This window comes from Propithecus coquereli, unplaced genomic scaffold (genome assembly GCF_000956105.1).
Source record: "Propithecus coquereli isolate 6110/MARCELLA unplaced genomic scaffold, Pcoq_1.0 Scaffold59, whole genome shotgun sequence".
In the NCBI taxonomy this organism is placed as follows: domain Eukaryota; kingdom Metazoa; phylum Chordata; class Mammalia; order Primates; family Indriidae; genus Propithecus; species Propithecus coquereli.
Genome location: NW_012151840.1, coordinates 2,675,639 through 2,700,401, shown reverse-complemented (window position 1 = coordinate 2,700,401; position 24,763 = coordinate 2,675,639). Strand labels below are relative to the sequence as shown.

Sequence of the window (24,763 nt, the reverse complement as noted above, 5' to 3'; positions counted from 1 at the left end):
TTGGTGGGAAAGGCAGCAAGATAAAGCATCTTTTGGTGCTTTCTGTGCAGAAACCTAAGTAGTCCTATCGTCCTTAGCTCCTGCCCTCCCAACTCCCTCCCACTCCCCATCCTGCCCAACTTCCTCTTCCCTGCAGCAGACTCCCAAGGGGAGAATTCCACCTTCTTCCAGAGTCTGGCCCCTTCCTGAGTGGGATATGGGGAGGGACAGATCCATCAGGCCCTGGTCACCTTAACCCTCAGTAAGAGAACTGAACTAGTAGCCAAAAGATCTGGCTTTGGTATAGCAATATCAAAAGCTTTTTTGCACATCTGTGAAATGTTCCAAAATCCAGAAAAGCATTATACCCAGTGTACACTCCATGAGTACAGGGCCCTTGCCTGTTGTCCTCCACTGAGTCCGCAGCCCAGTCCAGAGCCAGGCCAGAGTAGGTGCTCCATAAACACTTGTTAAATGAAAGTCGACCACAGGGTTATTTCTAAGTTCTAAGAATCAATCAACCCAACTGCTCAGCAACTGAGGGATGCTTGAGTACGTGTGCAGATGTGTTTATTTATTTATACCCTGCTTCATTACAATGGCAAACTCTGAAACACTCACTCGATGAACCATTACACTGCCATTAAAAGTATTGTTTATGAAGAGTTTATTACACGGAAAATATCTTCTGTATAAAGGGGAGAAAAGAAGTACACAATTGAGATGAGTCACATCACACTGTCTAAAAGCAAGCAAACATTCTCATGAGTAAAAGGCTGGCAAGGAAGGGACACAAACGTTAACAGTAGCTGGTGGTTCTTTCCTCCCCTTTATCCTCCTGTTCTCCATTTTCTAATTTTTGAAAAATGTACATACATTACCAATAAAGTGGGAAACATACACTTTGTTTTTCAAAATGACCTCGACAGAGTGCGGCAGCGCTGCTCCAGGCTCAGGTTCCGCCCCTCCCCCTGCTGCCTCACCCCATAGCCCAGAGATGCCCTCTGGGGCTGAGCCAGGTAAGACTGCGGCTCTGGCCGTCCCCACCCCAAACCACAGGGCACCCAGCAAGGGAGTAGCAATCAAGCAGCCATGCCTGTTTTAGACTGGAAATGCTGCCTCCAGGCAACAGTGCCCCCACAGGTGGGCAGGGCCTCCCCCAGGGCACTCAGAGGGTTAACCCTGCCTCTCAGGAATTCCCAGAAAGGACTCACCCGGGAAATTTCCCAGACAGGTAGACAGACAGAGACCTCAGACAGTTCTCGACACTAAGCACAGATGTTCGCCTGGGGTGGTGGTGCTGAGAGCCAACACAGGCATACAACTTTGGGGTGAGAAGTAGCCCAAAGCAAGAATCGAGACCAGACCCGCCTGGACAGGCTGGGAGCTGGGATGGGGAAGAGGCGAGGAGGGGGACCCAGACTTGGTCTGCAGATCCAGTCTCCTACCTCGGAAGTCCCTTCTGTTGTCTCGTCTGGATTGCACAGTACCTGCACCTCTCCTCTCGGTCCACCAGGCGTCGCAGCGGCTCCAGGAGGGGAGAGGGCAGTGCGAATGTGAGTGGTGGGGCTGCAGTCTGAGCTGTCGATAGCACTTAGCAAGTTTGCTGTCCTGAAAGCTTGTCTATTTCCCCTAATTGTCTGGGGACTCCCCAAGGGTGGGATTTTATCTTAGACGCACAAATATATGGATAGAGGAGTCATGGAATCAAGACCTCAAGTGAGAATGTTGAAGAAAGCTAGCTCCAAACCAGGGAAAGAGGGCTCCGCTTCCCGTTTGCGCCCAGAATTTCCCGCACCCTTGTCCACCCGGCTTGCTTCAGCCCCAGATGCAGGCAGGGCGGGAGCGGACGTGGCTCCGCCAGGCTGGGCTCAGCGAGCCCGAACCTGCCCGCCCGAGCAGCGCAGCGTGGGACCCCACACGTTCCCGCTTAGTCCTGGCGGTCAGAAAAACGAGGGAATCCGGCCCAAAGCTGTCTCCTCCAAGGAGCAATCCAGGGCCACCCTCTACAGAGCTAACACCACCCCTCCCCTAACCCCTCTGCTGGTTTATTTTCTGAGCAGTATGTCCAGCAAAAGTGAAGTACCTTCACTGAACAGTGAGTAAGTTCACTCACTCAACAAAGATTTATTGGCCATCTACTATATGTGCTAGGTGCTGTGCCAAGCGCTGGCAATAGGACAGTGAACAAGGCAAAAAGTCCTGCCCTTATGGAGCTTCGGCTCTATGGAACTTTCGAGCTGGGATGGCGTACTATCGCCGGGGGCACGTGGGAGGCAGACACCCAGGTGTCCTCCTAGGTGAGCAAAACGCGCGTGAGGTGCCGCCCTGGGGCAGATCACCGTGTAGACTTCGGCCCCGGCGGGAGGGGCGGGCCGCACCTGGGATAAACCTGGGGCCAGGCACGTCGCCTGTGGCAGGTGCGCAGGGTGGGGGGTGGTGGATGGACTGGGGTGGCCACGCGCAAAGCCGGGCCTTGACCTGGCCTCTGGGTTACAGGGCCTGACACTTAGTTGGCTCTTAGTAAATATTTATCGTAAGCCTCCTGCGGCCTGAGCTCCCTAGGGGTTAGGGGGAAGCTGGCAGGGCCCTCCCCTGCTCCAGGCTCCTCCTCTGGCGGGGTCAGCGCCGGACTTGCAGCGGCGTCTCGGCCCCGGGCCCCGCGTAATTACAGGGGCTGTCGCCAGGCCTGGCAGTAAAAGAGGAGGATGAAACAGCCTGGGAACTGGGGAATCTGAGCCTGAGCCGTCCAGGGGCCCGGCGTTGGTGGCTTCCCGCGACTCGCAGACGCAAGGAAGGGCCAGGCTGGGGTGCACACACACTCACACCTACCCAGGGCGCGCACACAGCCACACAAACCACCAAACACACGCAGACACACAGCATTGGGCTCTCCCGCTCCAGGCACACTCACGAGCCTAATCAAACACCTGCCGGCCCTCTCCACCCCAGGAACTGACACCCGCCCGCCAACCCCGCTCCAGACGGCCGCAGATCCCGGCGGGGAGAAGAGCCCCGAGAGGCGAATTCCAGCGAGTTTGTTTACTTGGCGAGGGGGGAGGGGGCCCCCAGCTGGGTACTGGGGCCCGACTGACTGGGAGACCCGAGCCGCGCAGTGGGGAGGACGCCAAACGAACACCCCTGCACCCCTACCCCACCCCACCCCCACTGCACGCCTGTACATGTTTCCCCTCCTCTTCACACGCTGTTCACAAACATTAGCATACGTATGTCAAAGAGTTTCACACGCTTCCGCACAGGCGGCTGTGATATTACAAATGCTTTCACACTTGCGCGCCATCACACGTATTTACACACGCCAGATGTACATGTGTGGTTACAGTTTGTCACCCTTCATGCCCAGATTCTCGCAGTCCATATTCAAGAGCCCGTTCGCACGGTACACACGTGCCTTGTTACACACACACAGGTCACTAGTGCCCTGTGGCGCATCTAGAAACAAGAACGGATCCCTAATAGGCCCAAAGGCCCTCCTGTCTGTCCTGCGCGCAGGCACTGATGGACAGAGGCGCCCTTAGCCCCAGCCGCACACGTTACACACTCGATCACACACAGCGTCGCACTTTATTCCTGGCATTTGGCGATGACACAATCTCCTGAACAAAGACAACATTGACAAACCCAACAAAAACAACAGCCGCGCGTGTGTGTGTGGTGTGTGGGGAGGGGCAGTCGAGCGCAGAGTCCGGGAAGGGGGTGGAGGAGGTGGAGAGTGTGGGAACCCGGGCGGCCGAGCACGGGTGTGCGAGGCTCGGGAGAGGTGCGGGACAGAACAACCGCGAACCCTGCAAGATCCGCGCGCAGCGCAGCGAAGTCGGGTCCCGCGCTCGCGCGTTCGCAGACTCGCACGTGCGAGATGGTTCCCGTCTCCCGCACGCGACTACACCCAGGGACACAAACCCACCACCCAGACAGGCCCACAGAGCTTCACGCAGACCCGCAAGTGAGCGAACTCACAGCTTTGAGCAGATTTGTGCGGGCAGAGGAGCGCGCTACGCTCTCTCACCCGGGGCCTCCTAGCCTCCCGGGCCAGCCCCTCCTCCACCTCCCCAGCCCCCAAGCCCGGGGGCAGCCGCGCGCCGGGTGGGGCGGGGACGGGGCGGGGTGACGGGCGGCGCCGGCCCAAAAGGCGGAGTCGCCGGGCGAAGGGGCCAGAGCTGTGAGCGCAGTGCTGACTGAGCCGTGGAGAAAGCCAGCGGGAACCCAGACCCCCAGGAGTCCCTCATCCCCGCCCGGCCTGGCCAGGCCCCACGCTATGGAGTTCCTCTGGGCCCCTCTCTTGGGTCTGTGCTGCAGTCTGGCCGCTGCTGATCGCCACACCGTCTTCTGGAACAGTTCAAATCCCAAGTAAGCCCCAAGTCTCCCGCTGGCAGCCTGGGCGCCCGGCTGGCACTGCTCTCCCCCCCAGGATAACTGTCCTCACCAAGCTCTGACCTGAGCCGAGGGGAGGTGACCAGAGGTGGGAGAAAGTCTGCAGATTTTCCTCCCCTCACTTCTGCCTCATCTGTGGGGGCACCCCACTCTAAGGCAGGAACCTTCTCGTGTCTACTTGCGCGGGCACTATTTCTGCTTTTCCCTTCCTTCTCCCTGGCACCCCTATTACTCTGAAGTGAGGGACCCAGTTCCTGCCCCAAGCGCAGACCATCCTCCCTGGCCGCCAGGGTTCTTGTTCTAGTACCATGAAAGTTTCTGTGTCCTTCCTCGTGTACCCCTTGGGCACCTGCTCATACTGACAGATACCTGATGTGACATCAAGAGTGAGCAGAATGCTCAAGGTAACCCCGGAAGGACCCCTCGGGAGGGACTTGGGGTGCGCGCGTTAAACATTCATTCTGTACTTAAGGCGACCGTGGAAAACCCTCCACAAGGGGTCTTTCGGGGTGATGTGAGTGAGGCACATGCGGTGCATGGGGAGGTTGAGGGAAACACCTGTTTCATGGGGTTCAAGGAGTAAAATTGAAGAGATTGATGGAGGGAGGTCATGAGAAAGCTTCAGAAGGAATGGAAGGGGTTAAAAGTTTACAGAGGGCTCTGGGTAGGAAGGAGTTAACTTCTCCTGGGCAGGTTTAGGGCTGCGAGGCAAATGGTACTGGGAGGAAGACTCTGTCGGACCCTTTGTTCTTGCCCTTGAGTTTTCTGAAGTTATGGGAACAATATTTGTGGGGAAAACAGGGAGAGGGTTAGGGAGGAGCAGGGAGAGGAGGGCTGGGTCACAAAAAACATTTCTCAAAGCTTAGCCACCCTCAGCCCCAAGGAGCCTGCCCCCCACTCCCCTTGAGAAATATTGTGCCAGCTTCCTCTGACCCTGTGGCATTGCCTAGTGGGGGGTCTGCTGTCTGTGGCACGTTGGGGTGGGGCTGGGGACAGTCAGCTGCCAACCCCAGAGGGCAATGCCCTCCTGCCCATGGGGCTCCAGGGCAGCCCAGCCAGCCCTCCCCTGCCCCACTCCTTGCTGCCTGTTCTTTGCCTCCTTGACCCAATCAATCTTGTCCTAGTAGTGGGAGAGAGCAAAGTCCCTGTTTATGCCCATGCCAGGTGTTGACTGAAGGAGGAGGAGGGGACAGGAAGCCATGAGTAGGGAGGGGGGGACCCTGGCCTTTTCCGTTCCCAAGCTCCCAGGTTTCCTCTCTTTCAGGAAGGAGCCTCTTCCTTGCCCCCCTCCCCGCCTTCCCTGACGCCGCTGCCCCCCTTTCCCAGTTGGAGAGCAAGAGTCAATTGAGGGCTAAGTGGAGCAGATTGTACCCCCAGGAGAGGCGGGTGATGGGCGCCCCCACCAAGCACAGCTTCTGCCCTGTCCTTCTGGCCACACTCACCCTACAATACCCAGGACTACAGAGAAGCCAGTCAGAGTGGAGTCCATAAGCAGCCAAGCCAGGCCCAGCTTGGGGGCAAATATGAGGTGGCATTGAGCTGGGTGGGTGTTAGTCTGGCATAGGTGACTCAGGACAGTGGGCATTGACCCTGGGATCTCCAGGCCCCAGGCGGGGGCAGCATGGTGAGAAGGGCGGTGCCGCCGTTGGGCACTGGCCTCCTTGTGCTATAGGCTGTCATTGTCCTGTCCATTCAGACCTGCTAGCTCCCCTTGCCTAGAGGACAGTGCTGGGGCAAGTGGGCACTGTGCCATCCTGGGGTCCTGGGGGCAGTCCACACTTGACAAGGTAAATTTTCACAGGTTCTCATGAGTGCCGGGGCGGGTAGCAGAGGTGGATGAGGAATGAGTCAGTGCCCGTCACGGGAATGGGGGAAAGACGCCAGGCCCAGAGCTGAAATACCTGTTCTGAAATGGCTTCTATGTTTATCTCTCCAGAGAGGAATTTTAAAAGCCTCTCTCTGCTCCTCTCTCTCTTTCCACCAGGGTGGGGGAGGGGCCCTGCGAGCCTAGCTTAAGCTGGGCTGTCGTGCTGCTGCAAAGCCCGCTGCTGAGGGGTCATGCTGACTGGGCAGTGGTGCCCACCTCAGAGTCCTCTTGGCCTAACTCCTCCCCCTGCCCCTGCCCCCACCCCTGCCCAGGGCTTTGGTTTGAAGCAAGTTGGCAGCTCACTCTGCTGAGTCTCTAGCTGGCAATGCTTGGGGGAATTCAGAGAAGCTGACCAGCTGGAGGTGGGGGGAGGCACTTTTCCCCCTACTGGGACCCCACCCAGACTGGAGCCAGGTGTCTGGAGCTGGTGGGGAGGGGCTGGTGGGCAGTCAGGCTGGAGCCTGTGGGGCCTGGGGAAAATGGACTGGGGGAGGGGAGCTGGCTGCACCTTGGGAGGAGGGGAGGGGAGAGACAGCTTCAATCTGAGAACTCCACGTTTCATCTGGGGGGAGGTGCAAATGTAGCTTTTGGAGATAAAGGGACAGGGAGGTTTTGGGGTGCACTGAGAGAAGGGGACAAGGAGACCAGGGCTTAAATTTGAGTAGGCAGAAAGGAAGATTTGAGAGGACTGAATGAATTGGTAAGAATGATTTAACTTAAAGGACTAGGGCCATTATCTGTGGGCCAGGGTATACCGGGGTTTGGGGGAAAGCGAAGCTGGGAAATGTGAGATATACCCAGTGGGTCAGGGGAAAAATGAGAGGAGTGAGAGAAGTAAAGACATAGATGTGTTGGGGGCTGAGGGATCCTGATTACAGAATGGCCCAGCAGGGTCTCAGATTGAGGTCTAATCACATTTAAAAGGAGCAACGGGTAGAATAGATTTGGGAAAATATTTATGTATAGAAGAGAATGATGAGCGAGCTAGAGATACAGGCAGGAGCCCATCCTAGGGTAAATATCAGGGGGGTTAGAAAGTGCTTGGGTATCTGAAAGATACTAAATGGATGCTATTTGAAATACTAATAGGAGACAGTGGAGGGAGTGTTTGGAGATGGTGGAGAGATGTGTAAGAGATCAAGATCAGTGCATATTGGGAGTTGAGATTTTGGAAAAATCTTCAGGGGGTCCAGTGTGAAATGTGAGGGGTCATGTGAACATGTGGAGGCTCAAGGCTCTGGCCTGGCTTCTGAATGTCCACCTGCTTCCTCCTCGTCCTCCGGCGCCCAGGTTCTGGAAACAGGACTACACGGTACACGTGAGGCTGAATGACTACCTGGACATCATCTGTCCGCATTATGAGGATGACTCTGTGGCAGATGCTGCCATGGAGCGGTACACACTGTACCTGGTGGAGCGTGAGGAGTACCAGCTGTGCCAGCCCCAATCCAAGGACCAAGTCCGCTGGCAGTGCAACCAGCCCAATGCCAAACATGGCCCAGAGAAGCTGTCTGAGAAGTTCCAGCGCTTCACACCTTTCACCCTGGGCAAGGAGTTCAAAGAAGGCCACAGCTACTATTACATCTGTGAGTACCCGGGAGGCAAGCACACAGGTGCCCATCCTGGGGGGTGCAGTGGCATGATGCATATGCTTGGGTACATGCTTAATGGGAAGTCAAGCAGCAAGGGCCCCTTCCAATCCTGAATTCTGTTTCCATTCATTCACATCACAAATGTGCAGTGAGCTTCCAATGTGTGCCAGGCACTCTGCTTGGCACTATGGGTACGGAGATAAATAAAACACTACAGAGCCCTGTCCTCAAGGAAACTGGGAAGAAATACGCACAGGTTAACAAACCATTAGAACCAGTGTGATATGGCAGACATGAGCACAAGGGCCTTGGGAAAATGGCCTGGGTACCTGCCAGGCTAGGGGATTCAGAGAAGACTTGGTGGGGAATATGACCCCAGAGCTTAGGACAAGCAGAGGAGTTGGCCAGGCGTGAAGGTACATGTACAAAGGGAGCACGACATCCTCAGGGAACTTCCTGTGTTTCAGCATAGCTGGAGTGAAAGGGACACAGAAAGTAGGACAAGGTGAGCTTGGAGAGGTGGACAGCACAGATCATGGGGACCTAAAAAGTGCTAAGGAATTTGAGCTTTACCCTAAGGGCAGTGGTGAGCCACGGGTGGATTTTAAAAGTTATAAGATCAGGCAAGGGGTGGGGGTCTGGGGTAAAACAAAGAAAAAGAAATATCAGGCCAGGTACGGTGGCTCACACCTGTAATCTCAACACTTTGGGAGCCCAAGGCAAGAGGATGGCTTGAGCCCAGGAGTTCAAGACCAGCCTAGGTGACATAGCGAGTCCCCATCTCTACCAAAAAAAAAATTTTAAAAAGATCAGCTTTGTGTAGAATGGATCTAGGACTCGCTCTGTCATTGGGACCTAGGCAGGAGTAGTATAAAATGGCCCGGGTAAAGGGAACATATTGTGAAGACCTCACCCAACTTCAGGCTTGGAGTGAAGGATGGAATGTGGGGAGGGGACAGTGTCTATGTTCTTTTTACCACCACTGCCAAAGCTTAGGGTTATTCCAAAGAATAGGAGGCTGGGCTGAACATTGGGCAGGAAGTCGGCAAAAACTAAGGAGAATAAGAATCAAGATTAGAGGGAAGAGAGGAATTAAAATTAGTAGGGAGCCAAGAAAGCAGGGCCAGAGGCACTTGGGCTTGTATTTTCTTCCAACAAATGTTCTTTCCTTAACCCCCGTGGGCTTATCTTGCAGCCAAACCCATCCACCACCAAGAAGACCAATGTTTGAGGTTGAAGGTGACTGTCAATGGCAAAATCAGTGAGTGTCAGGGCCCTGTGGGCCTCCCTCCTGCATCTCTATGTTGAGCCTGGTCTAGTAATCTGGGATGGTGTGGAAGTCCCACAGCCCAGCCCACTCAGCACTTATACCCCTCTGCCTCCCTGGTACAATGCCTCACCTACTGCTCCTATTATCTTTCAGCTCACAGTCCTCAGCCCCATGCCAATTCACAGGAGAAGAGACTTGCGGCAGGTGGGTAGCTGCAGCAAATTGGGTCTGGGGCACAAGGAGCGGTCTGCTTGGAGGTTATGTACAGGAGGTGGCTCTTTCTCCAGGCAGGGGCTGGGGAAACCCTGTTGTGCTGAGGGCCAGTGCAAATAGTGGGGCCACTCACAATGGGGGCCTTTGCCCTCTCACCTTGCAGATGACCCGGAGGTGCAGGTTCTACATAGCATCGGTTACAGTGCTGCCCCCCGCCTCTTCCCATTTGCCTGGGCTGTGCTGCTCCTGCCACTTCTGTTGCTGCAAACCCCATGAAGGTGTATGCCACACCTGGCCTTAAGGATTGGAACTGGGCTGAGGGGACAGGAGCAGGCACCGCACACGTGTCCTGGGGCCACTCCCAAAGCCCCAGCCCTGGGAACCACTCCCACCACATGCACAGGCTGTCACCCAGCAGCCTCAAAACGGGTCAGTATTAAGGGTTTCAACCCAAAGGAGGTCAACCAGCCTGGCAGTGCCATCTCCACCTCCATCTCAAAGGGATGGAGAAAGAAGTGGGGACAGTCTTTCCCCCACCATTCCTGCCTTTAAGACAAAGAAACAAGCTGTGCAGACATGGTCCCTTAAAAAAGGCACAGTGGGAGCCAAGCTGGAAGAGGTCTGGGGCCACATGGATGGACAGAGCTTGGCAAAGATGCCCCTCGGAGAGTGAGCCAGGATGTTCAGATGAACTGAGTGAAGGAAAAGCAAGAAACAGTTTCCTGCTTGGAGCCAGGTACCGGAGAGGTAGCATGCTTGGGCTGACCCAGCATCTCCTGGCAAGACTGCTGTCTGTGGAGCTGCTATAGAGAGGTTTGTAGCCAGGCACTGCATTCTCCCCCATCCTGGGGCAGTGCTCCCCAGAGCTATGCCAGCAGGGGGGCTGTGCCAACCTGTTCCTGGAGTGTAGCTGTAAGGGCAGTGCCCATGTGTACAGTCTGCCTAGAGTGTAGCCTAAAGGGCAGGGCCCATATGTACAGTATCTGTATATAAACTTGCTGTGTGTCTGTGATTTCTACAACTGGAATTTTTTTATACAATGTTCTTTGTCTCAAATAAAGTGTTTGGTTTTTTTGGATGTGCTTTTCTGCCACTGCATATTAATTTATGACCATTGAGTCCCTACTATGTGCTAGGCTCTGTGCCATACCCATAGCAAGTGGGTTTGAATTTCTTTCTCTCTCCAAAGGATACATGCCCCTCACCAGGCCCAAAGGGTGGGGTGTTTCTTCCACTGAGGGTAGTCCGGGACAGGAGTGCTCCCACAGCAGTCTCTGAGGATCTAAGCTGCACTCCACTCTAGGAGATCTTCCTGTCCAATCTCTACCCACTCTCCCACCCCCTCAGAGCTGGGCTTTGGCATACTATCCAGGTACTTACGCTGCTTGGGTGAGTCAGGGAAGCTGGGAACGCCAGCTGAGGCACGCTGCCCCGCCCCACAGCCCCATCAGCAGAGACGTGTGGGAGGTTGGGAGGGAAACTTCCCAGCAGCAAGTGGGTTGGACTAAGGGGTCAGTGATCGAGGCTTTAGTGGGTTGGCCAAGTCGTGTAAAGTTGGCCCTATGGCTCAAGAGGGAGGGCATCTGAGAAAGACTCGGTGATTTCTGGCAATCCCTGTTATTTAGGGAAGAGGCTTCAGCAAACTCCGGAAAAAGCCTCCCGAGCCCTGTGGAACTGAGGTTCTTATATGGCGCTCTGGATGGAAGGCGTGTTGAAGTCCGGTTTAGTCTATCAAGCTTTTGTTTTGGGGTCTACCGCGTAGGCGCACCGGTCTGTAGGAACACAAGCGTTGCGGCTGGGGGGTAGATGACTCAAGGGTAGGCGAAGTGTGAGGAGCAGCAGGTGCCGGGGACAAAATCGGCCGAGCCCTAGGACGGGGACCGACCAGGATCTGGAAGGCAAGGTCCGAACCAGTACCACTGAGAGCCGGCGGGGCGAAAGCCCGAGCCGGGACAGCCCCGGCGGGCGCGCGGCCGGGCGGGGCCCGAGTTCCGGTTCGGCGTTCGCGGGGAAGGCCGGGTTTCGCTTCAGTTTCCGGAGGGACGGCCCGAGCGCGCGGGGGCGGAGCCGAGTGCGCGCGGGGCGGGGCTCCGGCGTCCCGGATCCGGGACAGACGGCTGGCGCGGGACGCTGGGCGCGGGATCCGACTCTGGGCGTGATGGAGACGGGCGGTGTGTTCGACTCGCTCCTATCCGGAGTTTGCGTGGTCTTCACCCTCGGCATGTTCTCCACCGGCCTGTGAGAGCGCGGCCGGGCTGGGCTGGGGCAGGACCGGGAAGTCAGGAAAAGAGAAAGAGGGGGTTAGAGACGTGGCCACAGCGCTGGGCTGCGTCCAGACCTGGGGTGAAAGTGGAATCACGTCGAGGGTACCGGAGTACAAGGTCGAGGGTGGTCATTCAGCCTGAGGCAGAAGGCAGGGGAGCTGGGGGAGGGTGTGCGGTTGTCCAGGGAGAATGACAGGCATCGGGAATCTCCCCCAGCACCCTGGTTCTCCCTGCCCACCCTTCATCCCTTTCGGGGCCCCATTACAGCACGGACCTCAGGCATATGCGAATGACCCGGAGCGTGGACAGCGTCCAGTTCCTGCCCTTTCTCACCACGGAAGTCAAGTGAGAGGGGCGACCGCTGCGGTGGGAAAGGCTGTCTGAGGGAGGTGGGGGGGAAGGGTAGGAGAAGCGTGAAGGAGACCCCTTGGGTCCCCCTCCCACACTGAACCCCGCGGGCCATGTCCCTCCCCTCCACCCTGCAGCAACCTGGGCTGGCTGAGTTATGGGGCCTTGAAGGGAGATGGGACCCTCATCGTTGTCAACGCAGTGGGTGCTGTGCTTCAGACCCTGTATATCTCTGCGTATCTGCACTACTGCCCTCGAAAGGTAGAGGCCCTCCCTTGGACCCCTTCTCTGCCGCATGCCCTGCCTTGAGCAAACACTACTTCTTGGAAGATTATAACAGGCTGGCACTGCCACCCTTTCCTGGAAGGCCCCTCCAGCCTTGCAGTTCTTCCTCCATGAAGCCAGCCTTCTGAGACACACACTGCCGCCCTTCAGGCAAGGCTGGTAGCTCTACCTACCCAGAGATGCCCATGCTGCCCTGAACTTCTGCCCAACAAGCTGAGGAGAAAGGGCTTTGTCTTTGGTATTTCTTTCAGAGACAGGGCCAGTGAGTGAGAATGAGATGTTTAGGTCTGCCTCCCGACTGAATCACACAAGCACTTATTATGCTCCTACTGTTTGTGCCAAGCTCACAGAAAAAAAGATACGTTTTCCTCCCTTGGAGGCCTCCAGTGTTCTGGGTATATAAGACTTCCCATCACTGGTTGGAAAGGGGCTGTGACAAGTGCAATACTGGAGGCTGAGACAAAGGTTAGCTTCCCCATTTGAAGCATGGGAGAGGAGGGCAGGATGAATTAAGTCTAGCAGGGAAGTCACAGTGCTCCTGGCACATCTGGAAGTAAGGCTGCTCTCTCCCCTGCAGCGTGCTGTGCTGCTACAGACTGCAACCCTGCTAGGGGTCCTTCTCCTGGGTTATGGCTACTTTGGGCTCCTGGTGCCCGACCCTGAGGCCCGGCTTCAGCAGCTGGGCCTCTTCTGCAGTGTCTTCACCATCAGCATGTACCTCTCACCACTGGCTGACCTGGTGAGTGGGGGTGTCCAGGGAGGTAGGGGAGATAAGAAGGGCCAGGCTGTCATAGCCAAAGACAAGCTTATACTCTAGAGGAAGGGGAGACCCAAATCCTGGAAGGAGACAAAGCAGCAGAAGTGGGTGAGTGGGAGGCATGAAAGAAGGGTTGAGTGACAGATCAGGGAGAGTGTTTGACCTTTTTCTTGAGGAAGGTTTTAGGCAAGTGAGAGCTTTACTATGTGACTCAGCCAGGAGTGTCTTTCATTCTTTCCCACAGGCCAAGGTCATTCAGACTAAATCAACACAATGTCTCTCCTTCTCACTCACCATTGCTACCCTTCTTACCTCTGTCTCCTGGTCCCTCTATGGGTTTCGACTCAGAGATCCCTACATCATGGTAAGCAGAATAGGGATGGGGTCACAGGTATACAAGGTGGAAAATTGGCTTCTCTCCTCATAGCAGTCCTTGTGATTTCAGGTGCCCAACTTTCCTGGAATCCTCACCAGCTTTATCCGCCTCTGGCTTTTCTGGAAGTACCCCCAGGAACAAGACAGGAACTACCGACTCCTGCAAACCTGAGGCAGCTCACGTGACCACTGGACACCTTAATACCAATTTGATACCAAAGAGAGCTCTTTGTTTCAGCTGGTCCTGCTGACCAACTCCCCAGGTGCAGTGGGTTGTGGGAATAAGAGACGACTTTGAGAATAGAGGGACCAAAGAAAGCAGCTTTACTGAGATGATTGGTGGAACCTAGGAGATTAAATCACTTTTATTTTTCAGAGAGATTATTTTTTTTAATTTTGGAGGTCGGGGTGATATCTCTAGAATATGCCTTAAAATAAATTGTTCCCACCCCTGCCCATCGTGGTTCACTCTCTATTCATGATTCTAAACCTGCCTGGTTTGGTCAAGGGCAGATCCAGTTATTCTCAGGCTGGTAGGGTTGGCTCAGAAAAGGCATGAGAAAGAACCAAGAGGTGGGAAAGACCCAGGAAGGTCTTAAAAAGAACAGAGCTTGGATGTTATGAAAAATGGAAGTCAGGCTTCAAGTACTACAGGGTTAAAAGGACCAGGAAAGTGAAATGGCATTTCCATCCTGAGAGATTTTTTTTTTAAATTTTGTATTACATATATATCTTTTTTTTAAATATCAGCATATTATGGGGGTACAAATGTTTAGGTTATGTATATTGCCCTTGCCCCTCCTCCCCCGAGAGATTTGAGAAGGGGTCTTTGCCTCCTTTGGAGGAAAACATGGGGAAGACCAATAAGATGCAAAAAAAAGGCAGAGATGGCCTCAGGAAGATGGTTCTTCCACCTCTTTTCTCTACCGCTGGTACACAGAATCCCCAATTCCTACTCTCCATACTCAGACTAAACAAAGTTAGAAAATAAACTTGCTCTTTAATGGGGAATAGGAAGGAGGGTTGTCCAGGCAGGAATGGGGTTAGGGTGTCAGAAGCGCAGTCCTTTGCGGGCTAAGTCGGCTCGGGCCTCCTGGATCTGGTTCTGCAGCTCGCGTGCAGCGTCCTCGCAGTCATGAAAAGTGGCCACGCGATAGCCTACAGTGCCCAGGGCATAGCAGCCGGCGGACACCAGCAAGTAGGCGGGCAGTGGCCACAGGACCTCCTGGCAGGACGAGGGCAGCTCCAGGCCCAGGGCTCCCATAGTCAGTGCCGCCCAGGTGGAGCCCAGGATCGCCAGTCCCCAAAGCCACTGCGCTAATTTCGTCATGGCCACTACAGGAAGAGAAAGCAAAGCTCAGATCCCTTCCACCTCGCTACCCCCTCTACATTTGAAACCCATCCCCCGCTGCCCTAGTCCTCCTCGCCCACTCCCTACAGCCCTCAACATACACCTACCTCTTTGCCCCGCGATTCCCCTTCCCGGCGCGGCCCCGGCGTCAGCGTCCGGAAGTCCTGCCTGGCTCCCGCTCCGCCTCCGCGCGGCCTTCTGGGAGTTGTAGTTCACATGGCGGCCGCCGTCCTGGTCTGGGTGGTGTTCAGCCAGCTGTGCTCCTCAAACTGCCGGCTGGATCTGGAGGGGCCCCGGCGCTGCTTCCCCACCTCGGGCCCCAGCTCCAAGCTGGCGGGGGGCTTATAGAAAGCCTGAGGAGACACCTTTAAATGTTGCAACAAGGTGGGAATGTAATGTCGTTCCCCTTCAACTCTGTTCTCTAGCGCAGAAATCCTATTCATTCATTCCGTCAGTCACTCATTCACTCTTTTGAACATTTCTTTTTCTTTCTTTCTTTCTTTCTTTCTTTCTTTCTTTCTTTCTTTCTTTCTTTCTTTCTTTCTTTCTTTCTTTCTTTCTTCTTTCTTTCTCTTTCTTTCTTTCTTTTTCTTTCTTTCTTTTCTTCTTTCCTTCCTTCCTTCCTTTCTTCTTTCTTTCTTCCTTTCAACGGGGTCTTGCTATATTATTGCCCAGGCTGTACTGAACATTTTTTGATCACCTTGATAGACTGGAGATATAGAGATGCCAAGAGACCCGACGCCTTTTGGGGCGAGGGGGACAAGCAGAAGTCAAGGAAGCAGTTGCATTGACAACGTAACCATGAATCCTTGAGATTAATGTTAGAACAGAGGTAGTCGTATTTTTCAAAAGAAACGCAGAGGTGCAAACAATATACCTTGGAGCTACAGGAAGAAGGGCTCCAGGATGATGTCCTCTTAAAAATGTGCCAGATCAGGCCGGGCGCGGTGGCTCACGCCTGTAATCCTAACACTCTGGGAGGCTGAGGCGGGCGGATTGTTTGAGCTTACGAGTTCGAAACCAGCCTGAGCAAGAGCGGGACCCTGTCTCTACTAAAAATAGAAATTAATTGGACAACTAAAAATATATACAAAAAGTTAGCCGGGCATGGTGGTGCATGCCTGTAGTCCCAGCTACTTGGGAGGCTGAGGCAGTAGGGTCGCTTGAGCCCAGGAGTGTGAGGTTGCTGTGAGCTAGGCTGACGCCACAGCACTCACTCTAGCCCTGGCAAAAGAGTGAGACTCTGTTTCAAAAAAAAAAAAAAATGTGCCAGATCAGAGGAATTACCTGATGTGTTTAAAGTATTAAAAGGAGGTATATAATTCTTTCAAAAAGTTTTGGGGATGAATTCATGATTAATATATATAATAGAAAACCAAGTGAAAGAAAAGATTAGGCAATTATCAACTTAAAAGAAAACAGTTATAAAAGAAAGGAAAGAAAATTAATAAAAGCCTGTCTGATAAAGACTACATCTGTAGTTGGACAGAGTTAGCTTTATTAACTTGCTGGGAGAGAGAGCACACACTAGAGAAACTGTGGGGCAACTCATAACAGAGGAAGAAACAGGGTCATTACAGAATATGGGAAAAGGTTGACTTTAGGTAAAAAAATATATATATATGTATATATATTAATTTATTTATTTTTACTTTGAGGTGAGGTCTTGCTATGTTGCCCAGGCTGGACTCAAACTCCTAGGCTCAAGCTCTCTTTCTGCCTCAGCCTCCCAGATAGCTGGGGTTAAGTAGTCACTCCTGGCTAGGTAAAACTTAAATGAAGCAGTATTTTGGGTAAATATGACTGTAAGGAAAGGATCAACAAGAAGTCTGGGCTGAGAAGTGGACTGAGGGGGCCATTTGCAAACTACAAAGTTAAGATAAATGTAGGATGTTCAGGCTGGACTGAACATTTTTTGATTGCCACAATAGACTTGGAAGATACAGAGACGCTAAGAGACTCAACCCCTCTTGGGGTGGAGGGGGAAAGCAGGAATCAGGGAAGCAGTTGCACTGTCAATTTAACCATTGTCTGAAACTTTGCACCTGGCTTGGAAATCAGAGCTACTTCTCTGTGTTAAAGTAATCCACATGACTCAGACCTCCAGGCAAGGTGGGATGTTCCATTCTCACTGACTGATTTCAAATAGCAAAGTTTGTGACTGTCTGTGATTTTAGAAAACTAAGTTTCTCAGCCCTATGTCCTTGGTGTTAACAAAAGCAGTTTTTACAGATTCACAGTCTTAGTACAAACACGAATGGCTCAGCTGTGAAGAATATTTTCACAGCCATAATGTAAACAACTAAGTATTGATTTAACTATTAATAAAAATTGGGATGTAGCTAAATTGAGAGGGGAAGGGAGTATATTAGAAGAGTTGGTATTAGAGAGAACAAAATCCTCAACTTCTATAGCAGGGAGTTAATTGATTATATCTAAAATAAAAAAAAGAAATAATAAATGAGCATGTTATTTAGAAATACACAGGCAAGTACCAGAAGCAGCAGCCTAGCAACTTGAGAGTGGTTGTATGGAGGAGTACATATGTAGGGGTAGAAGAGTAGTCGGAGACCGTTATTTTTCATTAAAAACCCTGCAGAACTAGTTGGATTTTAAAACTATACAAATTCCTTTGTTAAAATAATAATTAAGGCAAATGAAAATATTTTTAAAAACCTGCTATAGCAGGTTCAAAGCCCTAACACTAGCTCCATCCTCCCACCCCCATCCCACCAAATCCTACTGGTTGCTCACTGGTCACAGTGACTTTCAAATATTGGCACACTTCAGGGGCTGGACATCAGCTTTGCAGATCAGTGAATTCTATTTTACTCACACACAGTAAACTTGGCCCTGAAAGACTGCCACTGCCCAGAATATTTTGGGGGGAAAGATAATGAGGAGGGGCTTTCCCCTGTACACATAAAGATGATAAATTATAAAGTTATAATAATCAGCAGCAGAAAAATAAACATTCTCTAAAGAGCTATTATGTGTCCTACCGTGTGCGACACAGTCATGTTTAATTTTCACAATACGCTGTAGTAGTTACTTTTATATCTCCATGTATGAATGAAGAAATCAAGACACAGGGTAAAAGGTAAGTAACTTGCCCGAGGTTATGCAGATAGTAAGTAGCAGGGCTGTGCCATCAGTCTCAAAACTATGTTCTTAGCAATTTCCTTCTACTGTGTGGCTGGTACAGGAATGGGTAGGTAGGGTCAGCATAACAGCTGACATTCATTGATTGATTACTATGTGTCAGGCACTGGGGTGAGTGCCTTCTGGGCGTTATCTCAGTCCGTCTTCACAGCAACCCTATGAAGAAGATACTACTCTCTCCATTTCACAAGTGAGGAAACTGAGGCATAACCCAGACAATCTTCCTCCAGAGCCTGCACACTTTACCACTACAGTATAGCACCTCCTTCCCTAGATCAATGGAACAGAATAAAAAGTGAATAGGTCAAGCCTGTGTACCAATTTAGCATATGATAGAGGTGGCATCTCAAGTGAGTGAGGAATGATGGATTGTTTGAAAAGCACTTGCAACTAGCTTACCATTTGAAAAAAATTAAGTTAGACTTCAACCTCACACCTTATATTATTAAACCAATTTGCAGATTCACAGTCTTAGTACAGAGCATTAAAAAAATTAATGTAGAAAGTGAAACTCTAAATATGCTATACGAAAATGTGGTGCAAATTTCTCTAACGTTCAGCTCAAGCATCATGTCCTCTAGGCAGCCTTCCTGGGCCTTGATCCTGTCTTGCAGGGTTGGCCACTATCTCACTCCTCTGTGCTCCCCCCGACCCCCGACTCTCTTTTTTTTTTTTTTTCGAGACAGAGTCTCACTCTGTTGCCTGGGCTGGAGTGCCGTGGCTTCAGCCTAGCTCACAGCAACCTCAGACTCCTGGGCTCAAGTGATCCTACTGCCTCAGCCTCCCTAGTAGCTGGGACTACAGGCATGCACCACCATGCCCGGCTAATTTTTTCTATATATATATTTTTTTAGTTGTCCAGATCATTTCTTTCTATTTTTAGTAGAGATGGGTTCTCACTCTTGGTCAGGCTCTCGAACTCCTGACCTTGAGCGATCCACCCGCCTCAGCCTCCCAGAGTGCTAGGATTACAGGCGTGAGCCACCACGCCTGGCCCCGACTCTCTTTTATAGAAGGTAATAACCATGTTGAGCTGCAGGGTTTTGTTTCCCTGATTGTCCTGACCAGGACCATTGTATCTCCAGGATCAAGCACAGTGTGGGAAATCCAGCAGAATTTCTGTAAATTTAAGATGAGTGAGGAACAGTTTAGTATCAGATAGTCTCCAGAAAAACTAACCCAGCTTTCCTGGTCCCAGGAAATATAACTACTCCAAAGACTCCAGCCTGCCAGACACAGGGTATTTGGCCTGGGATAGCACTACACAAAAGACAGCAGATTCTCATGGTCCAACTTCTTTCTCTTCAGTCTTTTTGCAGACCATCACTCCTTTGCTGCCACAGCAGGATGAAGTACATGTGATTACAGCAGGGTATGAGAAGCAGCACAGCTTGCGAGCTAAAAATTTGGGCTTTTAGAGCCCAGTTGTCCTGGGGTTGGCTCCTGGCTTTGGCTTCTTCCTCTATTTAGCTATGTGACCTTGGGCAAGTAATTTAACCTCTCTGAGCCGCAGTTTTCTCAGCTGTACAATGGAACCAATAATTGAACCTCCTCCAGAGCGTTGCTCTCAAAATTAAAGGAGATAATGTAGGTAGGGTGCTTAAAACAATGTATGACATTTGGGAGGTACGCAATCTGTGGTAGTTACTCTTGTTGTTATGAATAGCTGTCATTAGTGACATCTCAGAGCTGAGGACACTCCTTAGTCCCTGCAGTTCCCCCCACCCCACCGTCATTGACCATCTCCTGAGGTAGGTTACTTCTGCAGATGGCTAAGCTCATGTTTCTTAGGGTTTTCTCCTTTTTTTAGCTTTAGCTTCAGAGGGAGACAAATTCCAAATCTGAGAACTCCTTAATCTAGTGTACTGAAGGTGGAGGAATATGCAAAATTAAATAGAACACAGAGAAGCAGGGGATTGAATATCTGGGGGGAAGGCTTCATAGAGGCCCAGAAGCCTGAGTTGATACTGGAAAGATGAGTAAGAGTTGTTCAGGTAGGAGGAGGGGGGATCCAAGGCCAAGGGAGCAGCCTAAACAAAGGCATGGAGGCATGAAAGTTCATGGTGAGTAATCCTTCATGGCTGTCTCTGGGACAAAGAATGCTTCATGGGGGGAGTGGCGGGGATGAGGCTGGAAAAGCTGGCCAGGGTCAGGTGATTAAAGACCCCTTAAAAGTATTTGTGTTGGGGGGTTGGTCCATCAAGTCAGTGGTTCCCACCCCTGTAAGGGGTGGGAGACCCGCATGTGCACCTGTACGTGTCACGTCAGGTAGTAGGGCTTTCTGGGTGCCCACAGGTGCCACGGTGATTACTGGGTCCTTGGGAGGGTTCCAGGCAGTCAGGTTGTGTTGACTTCATCCCTGCCCTCAGGGCACCCACAGTTCCATAGGGGCATCAGGACAGACACACATGTAATCAACAAAACACATACTTACAAAATTATAGACAGGCTTTAAAGGGAAATGGTGGGTCAGGAATTGTGCTGCTAATTGGAGAAGGGCTGGGTGAGTCAGGGTTTCCTAAGGAAGGTTTCCCAGAGGAGACCAAGAGGGACCCAGGAACAATCCTGGGCAGCTGAGAGGAATATCTGGCTCATTCTGGAGACTCAGCAATTTGGGGTTGATGCAGGGTAGAAGCTGAGTTTCAATAAAGAGCTCAAAGTGTAACAGTGGTGTGTTGCTAATGGGGTTCTTGGTTCTTCTATTCTTACTCAACATTTATTGAACACGTGCTATATGCTAAGCAACATTCCAGGGAACAAAATGACAAACTCTCTGCCATCAATGAAGCTTTTATTCTAGTGGATGGAAACAGACAAGACACAAATAAATATTTAACATATCAAGTAGTGATAAGTATTATGAAGGAAAACAGAAGATAAGGGGCTAGAGAGCGATGGGGTATACTGTGTATGTCATATAGCAGGTCAGAAAGGCCTCTCTGAGGAGACATTTGTACGGAGACCTGAACGATGTGGAGGAGGGCAAAGTGTAGGTATCTGCTGAGAGAAAGTTCCAGGCGTGGGAACAGCCAGAGTAAAGGCCAAGAGATAGAAGCATACCTGGCACAGGGAACACACAGAGGCCGGGGGTGAGATGGACTGAGTGTGGAGAAGAGAGCAAGGAAACGAGGTCAGAGGGGTGGCAGGGACCAGATGATGTGGCGTAACCATGCACTGTAGCCACGTTGGTTAAGCAATATGGCGGATTTGAATTTGAACTCCAGCTCTGGCTTCATTTATCAATGCAAATAATCTTGAACAGATTACTTTAATCTGTCTTTCATTTTACCCCATTTCATTTTACTAAAACAGAGTATATTAGGGTTCTCCAGAGGAACAGAACCAATAGTGTATGTGTGCGTATACATGTACGATTCTAGCACTGCCCCCTGCCCCCCTTTCACTTCTATCTCTCTCTGTTATATATATATTAACTTTGTGTTAAAAAATGTTAGTTTGTCAACTACTAATATAAACATGCCTATTTTTCTTCATTTTTAAGTGTATCTGGAGCCTCAGCAGATAGGAGGGACCTTGACCTCTCTCCATCTTCTGGAGGACCTGTCTCCAAGAGAGCAGTTGCTAAGACCTGTGGGCCCAGGAGCTTCCCACCCTGCCCCAGGCCCACCATAGAGGGTGCAGCAGGAACAGCTGGTTCTTCAAAGACAAGGGAATGCTCTAAACTTCACTCCCAATCAGTGATCAGGCCTACAAGGGTTCACACCTAGCCCTTTGCCACAGGTGATGGGGGTGCCTTACTCCAGGGCCAACAGGGGACTTCTCTCTCTGCCTCTGCAGGAACTCAATGGAATAGCTTCTACAGTGCAACTTCTGTGTGGCCAGCTGGCTCTCAGCCCTGGGAGGGGTGGGGGTGGGATTTGGGAACATGATCCTGGTGTTACCCCCTGAGGAACTTCCAGTGTGCTGGGCGGAAGGCGAAGAAATGTACCTAAAGTGGAGCAATTAAGTGCCCCCAACTGTGCCTGCACTAGGGCGCCAATCATTGTTTGCTTAGGAGGCAGAAGTTAGTGACCCTAAGTCAAGGAGTGTGCACAGGGCAGGCCAGCCCAGGAGGGCCCCAAGGGCAGGGCCTCCCGGCTTCCCATTCTTTCCTGGTTCCCACAGCGCCCAGGCCCCGCTCTGCTCACAATGAGCTTCAATGCTTGCTTTTGATGGAACCTTTCCCCTTTGTATCTGTCTCTGTGTCTCTCAGCATCTCTGCCTCTACGGGTCTCTGCCTCTCTCTTGTTTCCCAACATCCTTCCCGAGCCCCTGGGGAGCAAAGCTGGGGGGGCCAGGCAGTGGGAACGGGACAGCGTCCTGTTCTCACCAAGGACAATAAGGGCCGGAAAGGGCTGGAGCCAAGGCCTGGCGCGGACTCCCCCTCCCTGCCTGCCCCGGGCGCCCCCGGCCCCCGCCCTGACCCATTGGCATGCCCTAAATGCCATTTGTCCCTCATGCTAGTGCCAGTCCGAGGGGAGTCCAGCTTCTGCCTGGGTTAGGGAGCCTGCTTGCCCTTGGTCTCACCTTCCCACTGCCCTCAACTCCAGCGGCATCCCCTTCTGCCCTGAAGAGCCGGCAGAGCGCCTCCCGCCAGCATCTGCACTCGCGTCCACAGCCCCCTCCCCCTGTATTATTTACTCCTGTTTCCGGACCTGGCGGCGGGTGCCGGCGGGTGTCAGGGCCACGTGTGAGGGAGCAGGAGGAAACATCTGGCTTCCCTCTGTCCTCCAAGGGTGGAGACGCCTCTGTCTCCCCCAGGCCTATAGCCTCTGGGGTGGAGCAGAGCCCCAGGGGTCCAAGAGCCAAGAGGTTAGCACCTTTGCCCTTCTCACCCGCAGGTCTCTGGGAGCCATGCAGTCCTCATGCCCCCTTACTTAATGATGGTGATTAGGTGGCTGTGATACCCCTGCCAGGGTTAATTGGCAGGTCAGGTGCAGGCAGCCTGCAACTAAGCACTCGGAGATAGGTTGGGTGGAGAGCGGAGGTTGGCGCCAACCTGCCTTGTAAAGGCACCCATTCCCTGAGGAAGAGGTCATTATTCCTGGGCCACTTGCTGCCCCTGGTGCCGATGCAGTGGGTGGCAGCAGGTGTCCAGATATCTTGGCACTGCCCTGGCACCTGCTGTCCAGCTTCTCCCCACCCTCCCCTAGCCAAAGAGGTGATGTTCACGGCCTGGCCCCACCCAATCCAGCTCTGCCCATGGATGGCATGGTGTGCTCAGCTGGCCAGATCCCCAGGATCCCCAGGCTGTGTCTGGGCTCACCTCCACGGGGACCTGGCCCTCTGCCCACTGCTCCATTCCAGGTTAGGAGAAAGTCAAGGTTTGACGGTGAGACCTAGAACCAACCCAGCCTGCCTGTAAGTCTGGGGTCGGTTTTGGACAAGCTCCCTCTCCCAGAGGGTCCCACAATGCTCCTCACCACCCCCACCCCCACTAGGTGAGTTGGAGCCTAGGACTGCCATCCTCCCTGGGAGCCTCTGGTTTCCATTGAACTCTCTGCCTCAACTCCCAGTCTAGGGAGAGAAGACAAGGCTTGATTCAGGCTTCAGTCCTCCCAACTGGACCAGTCTTTCGGGTCCTCCAAGAAGGTTGGCTTTCACACACAGACCCAGCTACAACCCTCTTCCCCAGAGCTCAGGGTTGGCTTGCAAGGGTGTTGCTCTATCTCCAGGAGAAAGACATGAGCTCATAGCGCCCTCTGCAGGCATCTTGGATGAACTGTCTAGCCCTCCCTCAACGAGGTTATAGAAAAGCAAGGGTCTGGGGTTCTGGCCAAAGATGGGACTGGGGTGGGATGGCCTCTAATCCTTGACCAGAACTCCTCTGACTCACTTCTTCAGCTCCATTAGGTCTTCTTCCCTAACTTAGGCACCTCCCATGTGCAGGATTTTGTTCTGGAAGGGCAGGTTTTCATTCAACCAACCCACCAGTCTTCACTGTCCCTTATCAGGCACTGTGGAAAGCTGGGCCCAGCGTGGTGGTTCACGTCTGTAATCCCAGTGCTTTGGGAGGCCAAGGCAAGAGCATCACTTGAGGCCAGGAGTTTGAGATCAGCCTGGATAACCCAGTGAGACCTCGTCTCTACAAAAAATTAAAAAATTAGGCAAGCATGGTTGCATGCACCTGTAGTTCCAGCTACTAGGGACACTGAAGTGGGAGATCCCTTGAGCTCAGGAGTTTGAGGCTGCAGTGAGCTATCATCACACCACTGCATTCCAGCCTAGGTGACAGAACGAGACCCCATCTCAATAAAAGAAAAATACAAAGGTGACCAAGAAGTGGTGTACACTGTAAAGCCCACACCATGCAGTAGGAGAGAGGGGGCCTAGGTGCCCTCAAAGGACAGGCACTCTGGACACAGTTGCTCCTCATGACAGAGCACAGATAGGGCAGGACCTGAGCAGCTACCTGCCTCATTTCCATCAAGGCTGGCTGAGAGGATAGTGCCCCTGCTCCTTTTTATAATGTTTCGTATACTTTGCTAAAACTTAGGCAGTTCCCAGTGTCTTGGCTATGAGACAGGGTAAAAAAATGAAGGTACCAGAACAAAGAGGTTAGGGGCAGTGACCAACCTGGGAAGGCATTCTAAACATAGGCATGTTTGTGCTGGAGTAGAATAGATGGAGCCAGAAGGGCAACATCAACAGGAAATTCCCACTTGCTGCAGAAGGAGCAGAGGGCTCATGTGCTCAGAGTGGGGATCTGGGGTACAAAGCCCCTGCAAGGAGTGCCATGAAACAGTGTAGAGGTGAGGGGCCTTCCCTGCCCTTACTCTTCTGTTCTAAGATCCCATCCAGTTCTGACAGGCAGGCTTCCTACACTGCAGCCTTTACCACTTTCCCCAAAGGTCAAGACTGCAGATCAGGCCGGGCGTGGTGGCTCACGCCTGTAATCCCAGCACTCT

At 52.4% G+C, this 24,763-nt stretch overlaps 3 protein-coding genes across 8 annotated transcripts; 2 read left to right on the top strand and 1 right to left on the bottom strand.

Moving 5' to 3' along the window:
* The first annotated feature begins 3,743 nt into the window (after window positions 1-3,743).
* On the top strand, window positions 3,744-10,391 carry EFNA1 (ephrin-A1). 2 transcript variants are annotated; one of them, XM_012658870.1, is made up of 5 exons: window positions 3,744-4,347; window positions 7,529-7,824; window positions 9,026-9,091; window positions 9,254-9,304; window positions 9,477-10,391. In XM_012658870.1, exons 1-5 carry the CDS (start codon window positions 4,256-4,258, stop codon window positions 9,587-9,589), a joined length of 618 nt encoding a protein of 205 aa, XP_012514324.1. In that variant the 5' UTR covers window positions 3,744-4,255; the 3' UTR covers window positions 9,590-10,391. The 2 variants fall into 2 exon arrangements, with proteins under 2 accessions (XP_012514324.1, XP_012514326.1); XM_012658872.1 differs by lacking the exon at window positions 3,744-4,347 and adding an exon at window positions 4,796-6,938.
* Window positions 10,392-10,971: 580 nt separating this feature from the next.
* On the top strand, window positions 10,972-13,777 carry SLC50A1 (solute carrier family 50 (sugar efflux transporter), member 1). 4 transcript variants are annotated; one of them, XM_012658863.1, is made up of 6 exons: window positions 10,972-11,216; window positions 11,845-11,922; window positions 12,063-12,186; window positions 12,788-12,949; window positions 13,212-13,331; window positions 13,413-13,777. In XM_012658863.1, the coding sequence occupies exons 2-6, from the start codon at window positions 11,861-11,863 to the stop codon at window positions 13,512-13,514; spliced, it is 570 nt and encodes a 189-aa protein (XP_012514317.1). In that variant the 5' UTR covers window positions 10,972-11,216; window positions 11,845-11,860; the 3' UTR covers window positions 13,515-13,777. The 4 variants fall into 4 exon arrangements, with proteins under 4 accessions (XP_012514317.1, XP_012514319.1, XP_012514316.1 ...); XM_012658865.1 differs by lacking the exon at window positions 10,972-11,216 and adding an exon at window positions 11,354-11,484; XM_012658862.1 differs by lacking the exon at window positions 10,972-11,216 and adding an exon at window positions 11,397-11,551.
* A 453-nt stretch (window positions 13,778-14,230) lies between these two features.
* Window positions 14,231-14,852, bottom strand: DPM3 (dolichyl-phosphate mannosyltransferase polypeptide 3). 2 transcript variants are annotated; one of them, XM_012658861.1, is made up of 2 exons: window positions 14,797-14,813; window positions 14,231-14,677 (listed from the first exon to the last, which is right to left on the bottom strand). In XM_012658861.1, the coding sequence occupies exon 2, from the start codon at window positions 14,670-14,672 to the stop codon at window positions 14,394-14,396; it is 279 nt and encodes a 92-aa protein (XP_012514315.1). In that variant the 5' UTR covers window positions 14,673-14,677; window positions 14,797-14,813; the 3' UTR covers window positions 14,231-14,393. The 2 variants fall into 2 exon arrangements, with proteins under 2 accessions (XP_012514315.1, XP_012514314.1); XM_012658860.1 differs by having other exon boundaries at window positions 14,323-14,677; window positions 14,801-14,852.
* Window positions 14,853-24,763: the final 9,911 nt, after the last annotated feature.

Coding starts and splice junctions, on each gene's coding strand:
- EFNA1 (XM_012658870.1), top strand. CDS start 4,256: ATGGAGTTCCTCTGGGCCCCTCTCTTGGGTCTGTGCTGCAGTCTGGCC. Junction 4,348..7,528: donor TGGAACAGTTCAAATCCCAA/GTAAGCCCCAAG, acceptor TCCGGCGCCCAG/GTTCTGGAAACAGGACTACA. Junction 9,305..9,476: donor GGAGAAGAGACTTGCGGCAG/GTGGGTAGCTGC, acceptor CTCACCTTGCAG/ATGACCCGGAGGTGCAGGTT.
- SLC50A1 (XM_012658862.1), top strand. CDS start 11,472: ATGGAGACGGGCGGTGTGTTCGACTCGCTCCTATCCGGAGTTTGCGTG. Junction 11,923..12,062: donor TTTCTCACCACGGAAGTCAA/GTGAGAGGGGCG, acceptor TCCACCCTGCAG/CAACCTGGGCTGGCTGAGTT. Junction 12,187..12,787: donor TGCACTACTGCCCTCGAAAG/GTAGAGGCCCTC, acceptor TCTCCCCTGCAG/CGTGCTGTGCTGCTACAGAC.
- DPM3 (XM_012658860.1), bottom strand. CDS start 14,672: ATGACGAAATTAGCGCAGTGGCTTTGGGGACTGGCGATCCTGGGCTCC.